Source organism: Urocampus carinirostris, chromosome 12, assembly GCF_059441175.1.
Source record: "Urocampus carinirostris isolate Australia breed hairy pipefish chromosome 12, RoL_Ucar_1.0, whole genome shotgun sequence".
In the NCBI taxonomy this organism is placed as follows: domain Eukaryota; kingdom Metazoa; phylum Chordata; class Actinopteri; order Syngnathiformes; family Syngnathidae; genus Urocampus; species Urocampus carinirostris.
The window spans coordinates 13,444,224-13,460,357 of NC_142360.1; the positions used below are offsets into that span (position 1 = coordinate 13,444,224).

The 16,134-nt window shown below is 39.7% G+C and overlaps 1 protein-coding gene across 1 annotated transcript in view; it reads left to right on the forward strand.

Moving 5' to 3' along the window:
- The first annotated feature begins 942 nt into the window (after positions 1–942).
- bcar3 (BCAR3 adaptor protein, NSP family member) overlaps positions 943–16,134 on the forward strand; it is a 104,858-nt gene continuing 89,666 nt past the window's right edge. The window contains exons 1-3 of the mRNA XM_088348870.1: positions 943–1,016; positions 4,426–4,518; positions 10,707–10,821. Coding sequence (XP_088204996.1) covers positions 4,429–4,518; positions 10,707–10,821 — 205 coding nt within the window. The 5' untranslated portion in view covers positions 943–1,016; positions 4,426–4,428. The remainder of the gene's footprint in view (positions 1,017–4,425; positions 4,519–10,706; positions 10,822–16,134) is intronic.

A 16,134-nucleotide genomic window follows, 5' to 3' on the forward strand; every position in this document is an offset into this window, starting at 1 on the left:
CAAAATAATCTTACACCATATATTTTTTTTCCAAACGTGTTTATTTATGTAGTTTAACATGTTATAGTGTACATCTGTTTCATTATATCATATATATTGTTAATTAACATTTTGTTGTGAGATCCTGAGTAGCTCGACATGAATGAGGTTTATTTAAAAAAAGTTCAAAAATTAAGTAGCTTGGACGTTCACTGTAGAAGGAAAAAACACATGTAAATTTAATTAAGTAGAATAATACATTTTCTTATTCAAATTATGAATTATTTTCTGCATTAAATTATTGTTGGTAATATACTGATTAAATGGATAACAACAAACCTGTCTTTTTTCATTTTCTCATTTTATACTTCCTTTTTTTCTTAACTTCTTTGTACAACATAATAATTCGTTATATAATGCATCAAAGCAAGTGAGCCGTTTGAGAGCCGGCTCTCTTTGATGAGTTGAACCGAAAAACCCGGTTCTCTAAAAAGAGACGGACTTCCTTTCACTACATCAAAGCGCTCGCTTCGTTTGCAACGAAAAAAAAACGATACAGAGATAGAGGCTTCCGCAGAAAACTCGTTTGACCTGATTGATTTGCCATTTCGTGATAGTCGGTGTATACCGGATGGTACCCATAATTGACAAATTTGCGTTTTCCCGTACAGATTTTCTTGTACGTCGTACACGTCTTCAAATGCATAATAAATGTACTTTGAAATGTGACAGGTAGTTGGTGTGACTGTCCAACTTGGAAAAAATGGGTCCAAGAAATGACCTTTGTATATTAATTAACACAAAAGAATATTATTACCCAACTACCTACTGCATTGAATGGGCCAAAGCATTGCATCTATTTTACTCTTTCTCTCACCCTCCCTCGCCCAGAGTTTTGATGGCTTTTTGGACAAGTGGAAGACATGACAGCGACTTCTGCTGGCTCACAGTTGTGAGCGTTGCATGCAGCAAGTGTGCGTGCAGACCGTGTTCATTGTGCATCCTCTGCAACAGACTCTAGGACTGCAGGTCACACGGTAGGTCTCAATTTGTCTCTTATTAATTTTTGGGGGATAAATGTTAAGCTTTTTTCACACTTTTTACCAAAAGTGTGATTAAGCGTTCTTAAAAATGGCAATCAGTTATATTATTTAAAACATGAAACACGCTTTGTTTACTCAAAGCAACAATGAACACAACCATACTTGTATTTTTCCAATTGTGTAGTGTCAATGTAAGTCCACTGTAATAACAGGTTATTGGAGCATTTTTGGGTCCATATACAACAATGAAAGTATTATTGACATTACAGCGTGATGTGTGACTGAGGACAAACTGCTGCAAATTTCTTTGTAACTTGGCAGATAACAGTCATTACTCTATGAATGCCCTACAAACAAATGCTAAACATCACCTGTCTTGCAAGGTATGGATTATGTTTCCTTGCCCAATATAAAAGGACAACAGAGAACATTATTTTATGCAGATGGTGTTGTGGAAGTTTTAGCTGACTTTTTACAGTGATGGTGTGAAGGGTTTCTCTATTAACCCTGCAACCGAGTACAGATAAGAGTCAGTCTTGCACGATATTAGTTGGGCTACAGTCTCTGCGATCCTAAGTAGGAGAATGTGATTAAGTACTCACTTATTAGATCACCACTCAAAGTATATGCAATTCAACGAAGCCCTGAAATAGTTAAGTATAAGATACATGGTGTGTATATGATTTTTCTGCTTAATTCAATAAGTTGGATGGTGTCAGTCTAATGTGATTGGTAAAACCAATGCCCTTGGTCTAAAGACAGCAGCCAATAAAAGCATTAAAGTGACCGAGCGAAGAGGAGATTGGCCTCTAATGCAGTTTTGGCTCTGCCGGAGTTTGTTTTCTCCCTACAAGTCCATCCATCATTCGCTTTGTTCTATGTTGTTAAATAGCCAAGCTTGGTTGGCTCACTCAACAAGCAAGGCTGAGATTAGTCTATTTATAGAAGCATATTCAATGAGAAATTGGATGCTGTGACAGCACTCTAAAGGGATGCGGTCATGGGAAAACAGCAACAGAGGTCATAGCCACGGAAGAAACTTTAAGCGAACTTGACAGAAAAGAAGAAGAACCCTCTTGGGAGAAGACTCTGTGCTCTCAGTTCCTGTTATCACTCTTCAGAAAATGTTCAAGAATGTGGTTGGGCTTGTAAACCAGCAGTGGTTGGAAAAAAACATGAGACAACTAGTTGTGACTGTTTGAGTGGAAGCTAAAATTACAAACTCCAATATTAGACTTTTGGCATTTATTCTAAGATTGTCATGTACCATGCGCAAAGGCTGATTCACTTGTGCAACATCTCCACAGTGGTCGGGAAAGCAAGTTTAACGAACAGCCCTTAAACTTTGTGAATGCTTTGCTGCTCAAAGGCTGCGGCTTAGTCCTCTTTGAAGAACAGAACCCTCATTCATATTTATTGTTCCCTTTGGAATTGCAACCAAAAAAACTGCTCATAGTAGCATGGAAGAAAACTACGCCCAATATAACAAAATGCATCTGTGCAACAGAGAGACTGGGCATCTCGGACAGTCAAAGTGTCATCTGGCTAAAAGATGGCTTGCAAGTGTTCTAAACCTTATTCTTCTAACATAGGTCAGGTTTCCACACAGTACTTGTAGGTTATTTTCAGATGTAAACTATTCCATCAAGTATGTTATCAATATTGCTTGTGCTGCTGTTATGTACATTCTGCAAGCGCTTGAACAATGGGGGGTAAAAAAACCTCAAAGGTTAATAATTTCAATGGATGTAGTCCAGCCCTTCGCTTTGTCAACCTGTAAATGGTGTTAGTCACCGACGGGAGTCCATCTAGCGAAATGACTCCTGTAACCTACACAATGACATTCATAGATTGGTCTGATGTGATTGAATGAGGAGTCCTGTTGAGGTCATGGATGGATACAGTCAACACCATCCCTGCATATTACTTAATGTAATTGCAGGAGTGTTCAGGGTTGTTGCCTCTATTCCTGATAATCTTCTGAGTGTCCTGTCCTTTGGAAAGTGATGTGCTGTCCCAGCACAATGCCCCCAAAGCTTGTACCTGACCTCTGTTTCCAGTGACACATACTGAGTCGACACTTTTATGCTTTCCTTATCTTTTATAGTTGATTTTAAAGTGACAGTATGAAATAACCACTAAATTGGATCTTGGAATGGAACTGAAGTGTGCACAATTGAAAAAGACACACTATTAAAGCGTGAAGAATACCTGATAAGTTAATCATTAAGCAGACACTCAAAATAAGGAGAGAACGCATCAATAGATTTTGAACTTGCAATGAGAACGGAAAAGGACTGTATGGAGAGAAACCCAATGGCAAATTCCATATTTGTTCTAAAACCCCCCTCCCTGAGCACTTTCTATTTATTGAATATGCTCGGTTACAAAAAACAGATGTGCCGTAAAGAATGTGGAAATCAAAGCACAGCGTTATTGGTCGATAGTGACAATGGTGTAAACAATGCATAATAGTAAAAAAACAATCAACAGTGAGTAATAATAGTCAAAATGACAAAATTGTATCCGAAACAATCTCCTGTCCAGGTGTCCAATATTAAAAACAGAAACTAGCACAGTAAAAGTACGACTTCACAAAATTTGGAATCTTTACTTGCATGTATTCTTGCCTAATCAAGAATAAATTAAAGCCAGTGACCCATCATGACAGGAAAAGAGCTAATAGCTGGAGTTGGTCTGAGTTGGTGTAACTTTAGCAGCTAGCTAGAGAAGCTACTAAATGGCTGATAAAAGATTGCACTAAGGACGAAGCAAGCTTCATTTACACAGAGGAGCTAACATTAACAATAGCTGTTAGCAGAGAGCCATAGCCTTCAACCGAGTGGTTAACATGAGTGGCTAGAGCAGGAAACAGTGGAAAAAAGTATCAGATGCCAAAAACCTGTGACTTTGCAACCAGCACATGCGGGCCTAACTTGTCAAAGGTAAGTACCCGCTGAGTGCTGAAAGCAGTACTGGGGCAAGCTACTTCTGCAAAATCTTAATTTGGGCTTTTGTGTTATTAAGATGGCGGCCAAATATGTCAGTTTCTTCAAGGGGCGTCTAAATCGTGTAATGAAGTTACAAATTTCCAAACCAACTATTTTTTTTTAAAGTCATGTTTATGTAAATGTACGTCTGTTTTTTTTCTGATTCTTTTTGTTCCTTTTTTTTTTTTTTGCAAAAAATCTTTATTATTTGACAGTCCTGGATTGCTACGCCTTATCTCATGTATAACAGTATTGACTAAATTGCTATCAATGAAATTGAGAGAATTCTTATTCCCATAGTATTTTACTTGAGTGAACAAAATATTTTTACACCACTCAGAGTCACTTTATAATTCACGCTTCAGGTTCCTACTAAGGAGCTTCACAGCGTATGGTCTTTCTTGTGTTTACAGACAATGAAGAACCTGTCCATCTCCCGGTGGTTGAGCCAGCTGGGATTGCCACAATACTGCTCTGCGCTGGAACAAGAATATGATGGTGTTGAGGTACACAGACTAAAATGGGTCATACTCAAGGAAATCAACTAACTAAAACTGAGATTGACCAAAGGTTGCAAAGGTCACATTACTTTAAACATGAAAAAATCCTTCACCATCAATAATGTTAAGAAAAAAAATATTAGGATAGCCGACCGACATTTTTTTTGTGGTTAAAAGATTTTAGGCCTTAAAAATCCAATTGTACCCTGACAAATTCTGAGTGGGCGACCAAGTCTTTTTAAAACCATTAAATTAAACTAGCATTGGTGGTTGCCCAACTGATTACAGTTCCTTTGCACACATTTTTTTTACAGTTAACATATTCTGTAATGAAAATGTCACTGTAGTCTGATTACATGATATGACATACTACCAGCTATTGTTCAGGGGTTTTTAACATACATCTCATGGGGAGAATTTGGGAGGAATAAAAAAATGTTGAGCCTCTGCTCAGAAAGTTTTGGTCTCCTTGTAATTTCAAGAGCCAAAAAGAAATCCACAAGCATCTAGGCCCCGGTGTTGTGAAAGCGCGCCAGTTTTAGTGAGCTGAAAATGTTTGAGGGCCGACTATTCAGCGTGGCATTCTTTGAACGGTCTTTGAATAAATTTGGCCTCTGTGAAAGGTTTGTAGTGCTTGGCAATCAGCATCGTGACCTCGTAGCTCACCTTTCATTTGGCTCGCAGTGTCTCGTAAAACAGCTTCCACTTGCTTCACCCTTTCACAGCTTTTGTTTCCAGTTAGCTTTTTGTAGTCAGCATGTTTCGTCTGGCAGGGCTTTGTGTTATTCTATCATTTAAAAACAGCCAAAGTCTCTTAGCAAATTAGGCAGCGGCAGTTGTTTCAGATTTTGGTGAAAAAAATACTCACATTTTCCCCTTTTCCTAGAAGCCTGCACTCAAAGTCAACTTTACTTTTTGTAAATGGAAATGCCGTGGGCTAATATTCTCACAGAAAGTCAAGGGCAAGGTTGCCAAAGGGTTACTGGCAGTATCTGGTGAAATGGTGATTTGTGTATTTTTTGTACAAATGTATTTTATACTTTGGTCTACTCGACTGGCAGGCCATATATTATTCATTTTATGACAGAGGCCTGTAAAAATTTGATCACGGGACGTAAGTGGCTCCTGGGCCGGACTTTGGACACGTCTGATATATGTAGTTTGAGTCAAGAAGAGAGCAAAAGCCATCGGCATGGAGCCGAGCCATCCGGGCCACAGACCGTTTGTACCGCTTCCATCAGGAAAGCGGTACAGGAACATCCGCAGCACCACAAACAGACTGATGCTCACAACTGTGAGCCAGCAGAAGTCGCTGTCATGTCTTTCCCAGAGCTGTCAAGTACACCCTGGGCCCCTTAACTGCAGGACAACAGGTTATAGGCTGTGAGTCACAGACCAAACTAGGTTGTTTACACCTGGCCACGCCTTTATGTATATATACAACAACATAGAATATATGTACAGTCTTTTCCTTTTTGTTTGAAAATATTTGATTTTATTCTTATTGCATCCTAGTTTTAAACTGCTTTTATCAATACTGTACACCAGGATTGCAAAGAAAATGTCATGGGTATTTTATCTTAATGGTAATAAAGACTATCTTCTCTCTCTATTGAATCCTCGGATCTTTTTTAAATAAATTGTCAGCAAAGGATTTTACACCATCATTGTCCATCACAGATTCACATAGCACCACTGAACCTTTTCACAATGTTGTATCAACAATGTCCAGTTCATTGGTTTCGCACAATCTAGATTAGTATTGCATGACTTAGCTTGTGGATACCACCAACACAGGCCAGACATTAAATCAATATTTAGACATTGTCAAAACTCTTGTGTTTTTGATAATATTCGGTTTGGCCAATTCACAATCCAACTTTATGCACCAATTGACCAGTGAAAAGTTAGAAAAGAAACGCTCAAGTATTGGCAAGATGTCATACATGAAACACAACCGAGATGAATATATGAACAATATTTTACTTTAAATTCTTCTGCATGGAGGAAAAAACAACATTGTCCACAGCAGTTAAACCAACTCCGCCCAGACATGTTTGATACTTCATATTCTGGGTCAGCTCTGAGTGACCAGTTAGAGAAAACTTGTCAAATTTGATTTTCGTACATCAATGAAGATGAGACTAAAGAGGAGGCCTTACAAAAAATAAAAAGTCAGGCTGTTTTCATATGTAAACTCAAAGAGAAATGTTTGTAATAAATCCTTGAGCTCTGCAAGTTTGAGTTCTGAAGGTCCTGTGCTGACGCAGTGTGTATTATTTATCTTCATGTACACTCGTCAACTGTTCAAGGTTGTTCCGGATCTCCGTCCTTTAACCAATTCAAGGTTGGTTTTGGCTAATTGCATAGTGCAGTTTGGAGTGTGGCAAAGTGTGCTGAACAATGCTGTAATGACAGGAGAAAGATGAGGGGAGGAGATGGCACACTTTTCAGAGACAGGACGTCGGTCACAGGAGGTCGGAGAAGTTTGCATTCTCTGCTGGAGCACGCAACTTGTCTGGACAGACTTGGTTTGTTATCTGACACAAAACACTGTGTGCAGATTAATCTTAAAACATGTTTTGTACACTTGCACAGTCCCAAAATAGCATACAATATTAAGTTATTTTAAAAGCTTTGCTTTCTACAAATAATGTTGATTTTGTGAACCCCCAACCCCAAAATGTGTATGCTAGAATATTTTGTTGTATTTTATTGACTTCTTGGACCTTTTGCACAATTTTGATGATTAATTATGTTTATTGTTGATGTTGACAATGTTTTGCCCATTGGTGACCATGCAACTTCCATTGAAGTCTAGTCATCCCGGAAGGGGAATGACCTCATATGTGACACCTTCTCAATGTTGTTTAACTTTCCTCTTGCTTGGGTTCTTTTTTTCAGTTTTACCTTCACCTCATGTAGATTTCAGATCAGGGGATTTTGTCTGCAGACGTAAATGGAAGGAGACCTAGAGGAAGGCCGCGGTTGATGTGGATGGATGGTGTTATGAGTGCACTGCACGAAAGAGGTCTAAATCTAGTGGTTTGGACACGTTCTAAGGGATGGGCAGGGCACCTCTATGATGCGGCAGGGGTAAAGCAGTGAAAGCTGTCGGGCCCTGCTGTTGAACAAAAGAGTGTGTTGTGTCACCCTGACCCGAGTGACATGGCCGCTTTCTTGTGTCCCGTTTCATCTGGAGGGACGAAAGCATGACAAACTTAGGTGCCGAGATGCCTAACTTGTTTGGGTGTTTGGGCATTTGGGTTGGCCATGGTCCAAAAATGTTTTTTGCAATTTTTTTCCCCTTTTTTATTGACTTTGTTATTGTATGTGTTTGTCTTGCTGTCGGTCACCCCCTCTTGAGGCATATGACCAAGGTAGATAGATATAGACAGACAGACAGACAGACAGACAGACAGACAGACAGATAGATAGATAGAAATAGGATTTTGTAGTTGTGACCTATTCAGCCCTTTGAGATTGTGTGATAAAGGGCTATACAAATAGATTTGACTTCACGTCAAGTCAAGTCAAGTCATGTATATTTGTATAGCCCTTAATCACAAAGAGTCTCAAAGGGCTGCACAGATCAAAGACTATTGCAAACTATTATTACAGACTATTAACCTACATCAGGGCAAATAATACACATATTATCAACATAAAGTATAGGTTATTCATATGCTATAGAGTAGAAGTGTGTTTTAAGCTTAGATTTAAACATTTCCACTGAGGTTGCAGATCGAATCTCGGGGGAAGAGCATTCCACAGCACCGGGGCCCGGATGGAGAACGCTCTTGAACCTGCGGATCTCTTCTTGGCTCTTGGGATCACTAGTAGACCAGCGTTTTCAGAGCGAAGGCTCCGGACCGGAACATGGGGGAAATTAAATCTGAAAGATATGAGGGAGCAAGTTCATGTATGATTTTGTATAATACCAACAGAACCTTAAAAAGCTAACAGGGAGCAAATGCAGGTTAGCTAAAATCGGCGTAATGAGATCAAACTTTTTTATCTTAGTTAATTGCCTCGCTGCAGCATTTTGTACCAGCTGAAGACTCTTGATTTTGGACTTCGGAAGACCGGAGAGTAGTGCATTACAGTAATCGAGACTGGAGGTAACAAACGCGTGAGTTATAATCTCTGCATCTGACTGAGACAGCATAGGACAAATTTTAGCAATGTTGCGAAGATGGAAGAAAGCTGTTCTAGTAATATTCTTCACGTGTGTTTGAAAGGACAGATCGGGGTCAAATATGACACCTAAATTTTAAACTGAGTCACTCTGGGTGATCTTACATTTGTCTATGTTCGGAGCAGTTTTTGAGAACAAGTCACGGCATTTAGATGGACCAATAACTAACATTTTGGTCTTTTCAGAGTTAGGGCGCAAGAAGTTGAGTGACATCCACTCTTTTATCTCAGTGAGGCAGGCCTCCAAATTTTCACAATTTTGTGTGGCAGATTCCACCATCGGAAGATATAGTTGAGTGTCATCTGCGTAGCAACGGAAACTGATATTATACTTGCGAATAATATCACCTAATGGAAGCATGTAAATGCTGAAAAGAAGGGGGGCAAGTGCTGAACCCTGCGGAACACCACAGGTAACACTTAAGGGCTCAGATGTCATTTCACCATATTTAACACAGTCCTATCTGAGAGGTAGGATCTGAACCATAAGAGGACGGTTCCTGAGAGACCAATCCATATTTCCAACCGTTCTAGTAAGATATTATGGTCCACAGTGTAAAAAGCAGCACTAAGATCCATTGCCAGTAGAAGATCATTGGTTACCTTAATCAGGGCTGTCTCAGTAGAGTGGTTAGCCCTGAATCCTGATTGCATTGATTCAAAACGATTGTTATAGGATATATAATCATTCAGCTGCTGTGTCACTGCTGTGAAACGGTAAGTTTAACACAGGTCTATAATTACATAAGCTTTCTGGATCAAGGTTGGGTCGTTTCAGTGTAGGTTTAATAACAGCGGACTTAAAAGCCACTGGAACTACACCTGAGGAGAGTGATATGTTTATAATATTTAGAACTGAAGGTCCAAGGACCCCAAAAAGACCTTTAATCACCTGTTTAAGATTATCAAGTGATCACTAAATCGGGAAAAATACCCTGGACAGCCACCATGTCGCGCATCTATAGATTTCAGCCCTTTACTATGTGATGTATTAACAGTGTCTTTAGAAATTTCTTCCCGCATGCGTTGAATCTTCTTATTAAAAGTCAAGTCATGGGCTGAATGGGTAGAACTATCTGGGATAATCGGTTGCCTCGTTAGCAATGCTACTCTGTGGAAAAGGATTTTGGGGTTATTGTTTTGTGCCGCAATCACCTTCGAAAAATAGGCTGCTTTTGCGCAGGCAAGGGCTGCTTTATACTTTAAAAAGTTGTCACAACAGGTTTTACGGAAAACCTCAAGCTTGGTAGCGCGCCATTTTCTTTCAGATTTCCGGCATTCTTGTTTAAGCGATCTAGTTTCATCGGTAAACCAAGGCGTGCGTCTTTTAGGTTTTGATTTAAGCCGTATGGGCGCTACTGAATCCAGGACACTAGCCAGGGTAGCATTAACCTCATTCATGAGTGAGTTAATAGAGCCTTTATCTTAAGGAAACGACGCAACTACTCCTGAAAGAAGATCAGAGAGCTTAGAAACTATGCCAGTGCTTATATTGCGTCCGCTAAATCCTTCAGTTTTTTAATAACACATTTAGCCAGCACCTCAAATGTAACTAAATAATTATCAGAAATAACGGTAGTACATGGTAACACCGTCACGTTTGAGGTTGAAACTCCTCGAGTCAGAACCAAGTCTAGCGTGTTTCCATTTTTATGAGTCGGCAAATCAACCAGTTGATTAAAACCAAATGAATCAATTAGAGACCGAAACGCAACAGTAGCTTATTATTTTTATCGGGATATTTTTGGTATTGTGTGAACGTATGTAGAAGGTAAAAACTAATATGGAGATGTTCACTTTCAAATGTACTGTTTAAAATAAAGCTCAGCAAAATACTGAGTCTAGCCAATTAATGACACTAGCCAGTGATTTATACATTGCATTTTTAGTCATATTTTTTTTGCACTTTGGTCTAGGAGTGCAGCACTCACAACTGCCAACACAACAATTTTCAAAGGAATCACGGTGCGCTTTTTGTTTTTCTTTGCATTTTCCAGGACCTGTTGCATCTCTCTGAATGGGACCTTTTGGAAGTTGGTGTTCACAATCGTCTGCATCGCCTGCACCTCCTCACCTCCCTGCGTATCCTCCTGGAGCGAGATAAAAGAAAAGGTACGTCGCAGGAAGACTGAATGATCACGTCGTGTTTCGGTTGAGGATTAGCAAGTGGGGGTTTTGGTGGTTAGAGGTTCCATTTTTTTGCCAACCTCAAACTAATGTTTTGCTGCATTGTTTAACTATCAGTGCGGAATAAGCAGCAATTATTTCAATAATTTAGAGATCTGTTAATTATTATCTTGATAATTAATCGGATGAAATGCTTCCATCTCAATCTTTCAATCATTTTCCAGTTGTTTGTTTTCACATTGTTCAGAGAGGTGTGGAGTCACACCCAGCAGACCTCAGGCATTGGGCAGGGGACACCCCTGACTGGTTGCCAACCAGTCTGATGGCAGAGGGAGTTAAACAACCTCATTTCAATCTCAGAATATTGAAATATAATATTTCTTAATCATGTATTTGTGGAAAACATAGATTTATAATAATTTAGATACAGTGTCAGTCAATACCATTTTTAAATATAAGGAAAATGTGAACCTTTAATGAAATGAAATGAAATGAAATGATCAGCATTTATATAGAGCTTTTCAAGTCAATGAAGACTTCCCAAAGAGCTTTACAATGTGTTTCACATTTCCCAACAGCGGCCGTGCAGCCATGTAAGGCGCTAACCTGCATATTGGGGGTATTAGGGGTTCAGTGTCTTACCCAAGGACACTTCGACATGTAACACGGAGGAGTCAGGATTCGAACTGCGATCTCTTGATCCCAAGACGAGCGCTCTACCTCCCGAGCCACTGCCGCCTAATTTATGTATTTTACAAAGTAAAATGAAATCGTTAGACTCACCTAGAAAGCAACCACACAACAATGACAGTTGTAATTCTTATCCAAAGTGAACAAATCATTGAGACCCAAAGCAGTCAATACTTTGAAAAAATAAGAACAACATATGTGGCCTGACCAATATTACGGATTGAAAAACTGTTTTGACCAACACGTTCTGATAAATTTTAGTAATAGTTTTTTTTCCCTTTTTCATGTAGATTTAACACAAAGATATGTGGTGTTATATTATTAAAGACTATCAAAATATTGGTCAATAATTGTTAGGACTGAAATTCTGAGCACATGGAGATTTTCTCATCCAAAAGGTTTCCATACAATGATTCGATGACTAAAAAAAAGTGGTGATTAATTTGAAAACCCATGGTTAGTTGATCAATCGATTGGTGTTCCTCCCTCAAAAACGACACTCAGCCGGGTCCCAACTACAGTTTCTAACTTTAAAATGTGCATTGAGTAGATGTTAACAGAATTAGTAACATCAACAATTTTTTTAACTCCCGTCCTCATTGCATTTAACCTCCATTGATCCTGACACACTCCTTGGACCTCAGTGGGATGGACACCCTCGCTTTCACGTGGTGAACAAACATCTTCTGTACTTATCTGTCTCATCGGGTTGTTCTGTCTGTGGAAATCTCAAAGCGTCTAGCTCTGCCTTTTTCACGTGTGCCAGCTCGACCGAGACGTTTAGCACGAGACGAGCGTCATGTAAAGACATGCACATGCCTGGGGGGATTGTTAAGGTACTTGTTTGTCGAAAGGACAATAAGGCACTCTATTTAACACACACAAACATAGATATACACATAGCCTGGGTAATTGCAGAGTCATACTGGGCTCCACTGGAGTGTGTATTCATTTGTGTTTGGGTACCCTATTCAAGATACAGTCGTATGACAAAATTTGGGCGCTCTTGATCATCGATCTCAATATTTTCCATTACCAATCATTGGTTGTTGGGATAAACAATTTCAGTTGAAAATATCATATAGCAGACAAACACAGTGATATTTGTAAAGTCAAATTAAGTTTATAGGATTTACAGAAAGTGTACATTAATTACTTGAACACATGTAGGCAGGTGAATACAATCTGTGGACCCCAACAGAAAAGTAACATCAATATATTTTAGAGTCTCCTTTTGAAGAAGTAACAGCATCTAAACCCTTCATGCAGCTTCCAATGAGGGTCTGTATTCTGGTTAATGGCATTTTGGAATGTTCTTCTTTACAAAACATCTACAGTTCAGTCATGTTGATGGGTTCCGAGTATTGACAGCCTGCTTTAAATCACACCGCAAATTTTCAATAATATTGAAATATAGGGACTAAGACGATGCGTTCCAGAACTTGGGTCTCGTTCCACTGCATCAACACCTTGGTATAATTTGATCAGTATTTTTGGTCAGTGTCTTGTCCAAATTTTCTTTAGCATACCTTAAGCAGACTCATGAAACTAAAATTAGACAAAACAAGGGGCAGTGGGCATGGCAAAAGAAAACAAGATTCTAAAACAAACACTTGCTAGCCACAGTAATATTTGGGGCTGTGTGGCCAGTGCAGGAACTGACAATCTTGTTAAAGTTGAAGGACGCATGGGTTTTGAGTCAGTATTAGCAGATTCTTACAAACAATTTTCAAGTATCAGTAAAAAAGTTGAAGTTGCGACCAGACTGAATATTTGAACAACAACAACAATTACCTTAAACACTGCTCAAATTCTACGAAGGCATTGATGCAGAAGAACAAGTACATTGTTCTGGTATGTCAATTTTAGTCCCCTAGACCTGAATGTTATTGATAATCTGTCGTGTGATTTAAATTGGGCTGTCCATGCTTGGAAACCATCTGACCTGCCTTTTTTGTAAAGAAGAACGGTCAAAATACCTTTAACCACAATCCGGACCCTCATTGGAAGCTATAATACGTATCCAGAGGCTCTCATCTCTACAAAAAGAGGATTTCCTAAATATTGATATTTCACATTTCTGTTGGGTGCCCATTTGCACCTACCTACTTTTGTTTCTGAAATTAATACATATTCTCTGTAAATCCTGTCAACTTTAAGTCACTTCTCAAGTATCATAGTGTTTGTCTGCTTTTAGATATACTCAACTGAAATTGCTGATCCAAACAACCAATGATTTATAAAGGAAAACACTGAAGATAAGGTTTGTCCAATCTTTTTCATACAACGGTGTGTTAAATAAATGCATGGAGCATTCGTTTTGAAGTTATGGAAAGTGACATTGTAATTTTGCTCACTTGCAGCATTCTTTGCAGCAAACGAAGGACTTCTCTGTAAGCAGAATATTTAAAGCATATATTTCATCACATTTTTTAAAAAATATACGTATTATGTCTCAAAAGCAAGTTTTGGGTCAAATTCCTGGAATAACTTCCATGACCACAAGTCTCTCAACGTTCATTTAAGGTACCGTTGCTGAGGAGAAACAGCTTCTACTTACTTCTAGTCGCTCAGTCACCAACGAGCACTGTATTATCTGTCTGCCTGGAAGACCGCCACCCATATCATTAAACTGAGGGCCAGATTTGTTCAGCAACGCAGACACACACTTGTACACCTTAAAAATATTTAAGACTTGAACATTTGCGCTACAGAGACTTGCTTTTGTTACATGAAGGGATGCCCTTCCCTCCTCACAATGTGAACTGATTTATGCCCCTCGGGATGAGTGTAACACACACACACACACACACACACACACACACACACACACACACACACACACACACACACACACACACACACACACACACACACCATTCTTGTAAAATGTCAAGTCAACAAATAACACCGATAAGAGCATTCCAGAAAAAACGCCTTCAGAAATAAACACACTTATCTATATTTAGAAATATCCGTACATACGCATGATTTGCTTCACCTTTGGGGCGATACTAGTTTGAGACTGGAGTGTCAAATACGTGTGTGGTTGTAATCCAAAGGACACAGTTATGGTATACATTTTTCAACTAGATGGAATATCAAAAAGCAATGTAATAAGATTATAAAAGCTACTGTTTATTGATCTACGACACAAAATAGCAGCGATGGCAAAAAAAAGCTAACATTTGGAATGTAAACAGGCTAATATTAACCTCATATACTAGATTGGCCGTATGTCTTTGCTGACCACTCATTATTTTATTTTAATATACAACATGCATGCATATTGATTGCTCTCCAGATGAAAGGGTTTGTTAAGTCAGTCTCTTTTTAATTTCTTAAGTGTTTGCACACAATACAATAACAAAGCTCCAAATAGAACATTTTAAGTAGATGTCTATTACACTTGAAAACAACTCTCTGAATCTCCATCCATCCATCCATTATCTGCACTGCTTAACCCCAGTAGCGTTGCGGGAGTGGTGGAGCCCTTCCCTGCTATCTTCGGGCAGTGGGCAGGGAACAACCTGAACTGGTTGCCAGACAGTTGCAGGGCACACAAGGACAGACAACTCGCTCGCTCATTCACACCTAGGGACAATTTGGACCGGCCAATTAACCTGACATGCATGTTTTTGGAATGTGGGAGGAAACCGGAGTGCCCGGAGGAAACCCACGCAAGCACGGGTAAAACATGCAAACTCCACACAGGAAGTTTCGATCTCATGACCTCAGAACTGTGCCACGTACGCACTAACCACTTGGCCACCGAGCCGCTGTCTTGGAATCTAAATATTTTTATTTTGTGAAACTATATGACAAAATATATCCATCCATCCATTATCTGCACCGCTTATCCTCAGTAGGGTCGCGGCGGGAACACATGCAAGCATGGGGAGATCATGCAAACCCCACACAGGAAGGCTCGTAGCTGGATTTGATCCCATGACCTCGAAACTGCCTCTGACGCGCTAACCACTCAATGGCCGTGCTGCCCCATTCGAAAATATCCATCCATCCATTATCTTATACCCAGTAGGGTCACGGGGGTGCTGGGGCCAATCCCAGCCATCTTCGGGCAGTGGGCACGGGACACCCTGAACTGGTTGCCAGCCAGTCGCAGGGCACACAGAGACGGACAACTCGCTCGCTCATTCACACCTAGGGCCAATTAACCTGACATGCATGTTTTAGGAATGTGGGAGGGAACAAAAGTGCCCGGAGGAAACCCACGCAAGTACGGGGAGAACATGCAAACTCCGCACAGGAAGGTTGGTAGCTAGATTTGAACCCATGACCTCAGAACTGTGCCGCACACGCGTTAACCTCCGCCCCGCCTTGCTGCTTATGACAAAATATAGTTGGGTAAATTTAGATCTATTTGACCACTAGATGTATTGTGTTGTGCAACAAAAAAACGAGTCCTAAAAAGCTCTAGAAAGAATACACACTACAGACACTCAAAACAGCAAATTTTCCTTAAACCTTTGTGCCAGGCCTTTGGCGAGGTTTTGGTTTTTTTGGGTACCCATCGTAGCAAGATGGTGGACAGATATGTAAGATCGCTTTCGGTCAGGCTCATGCTGTGTAAGATAACTACAAATC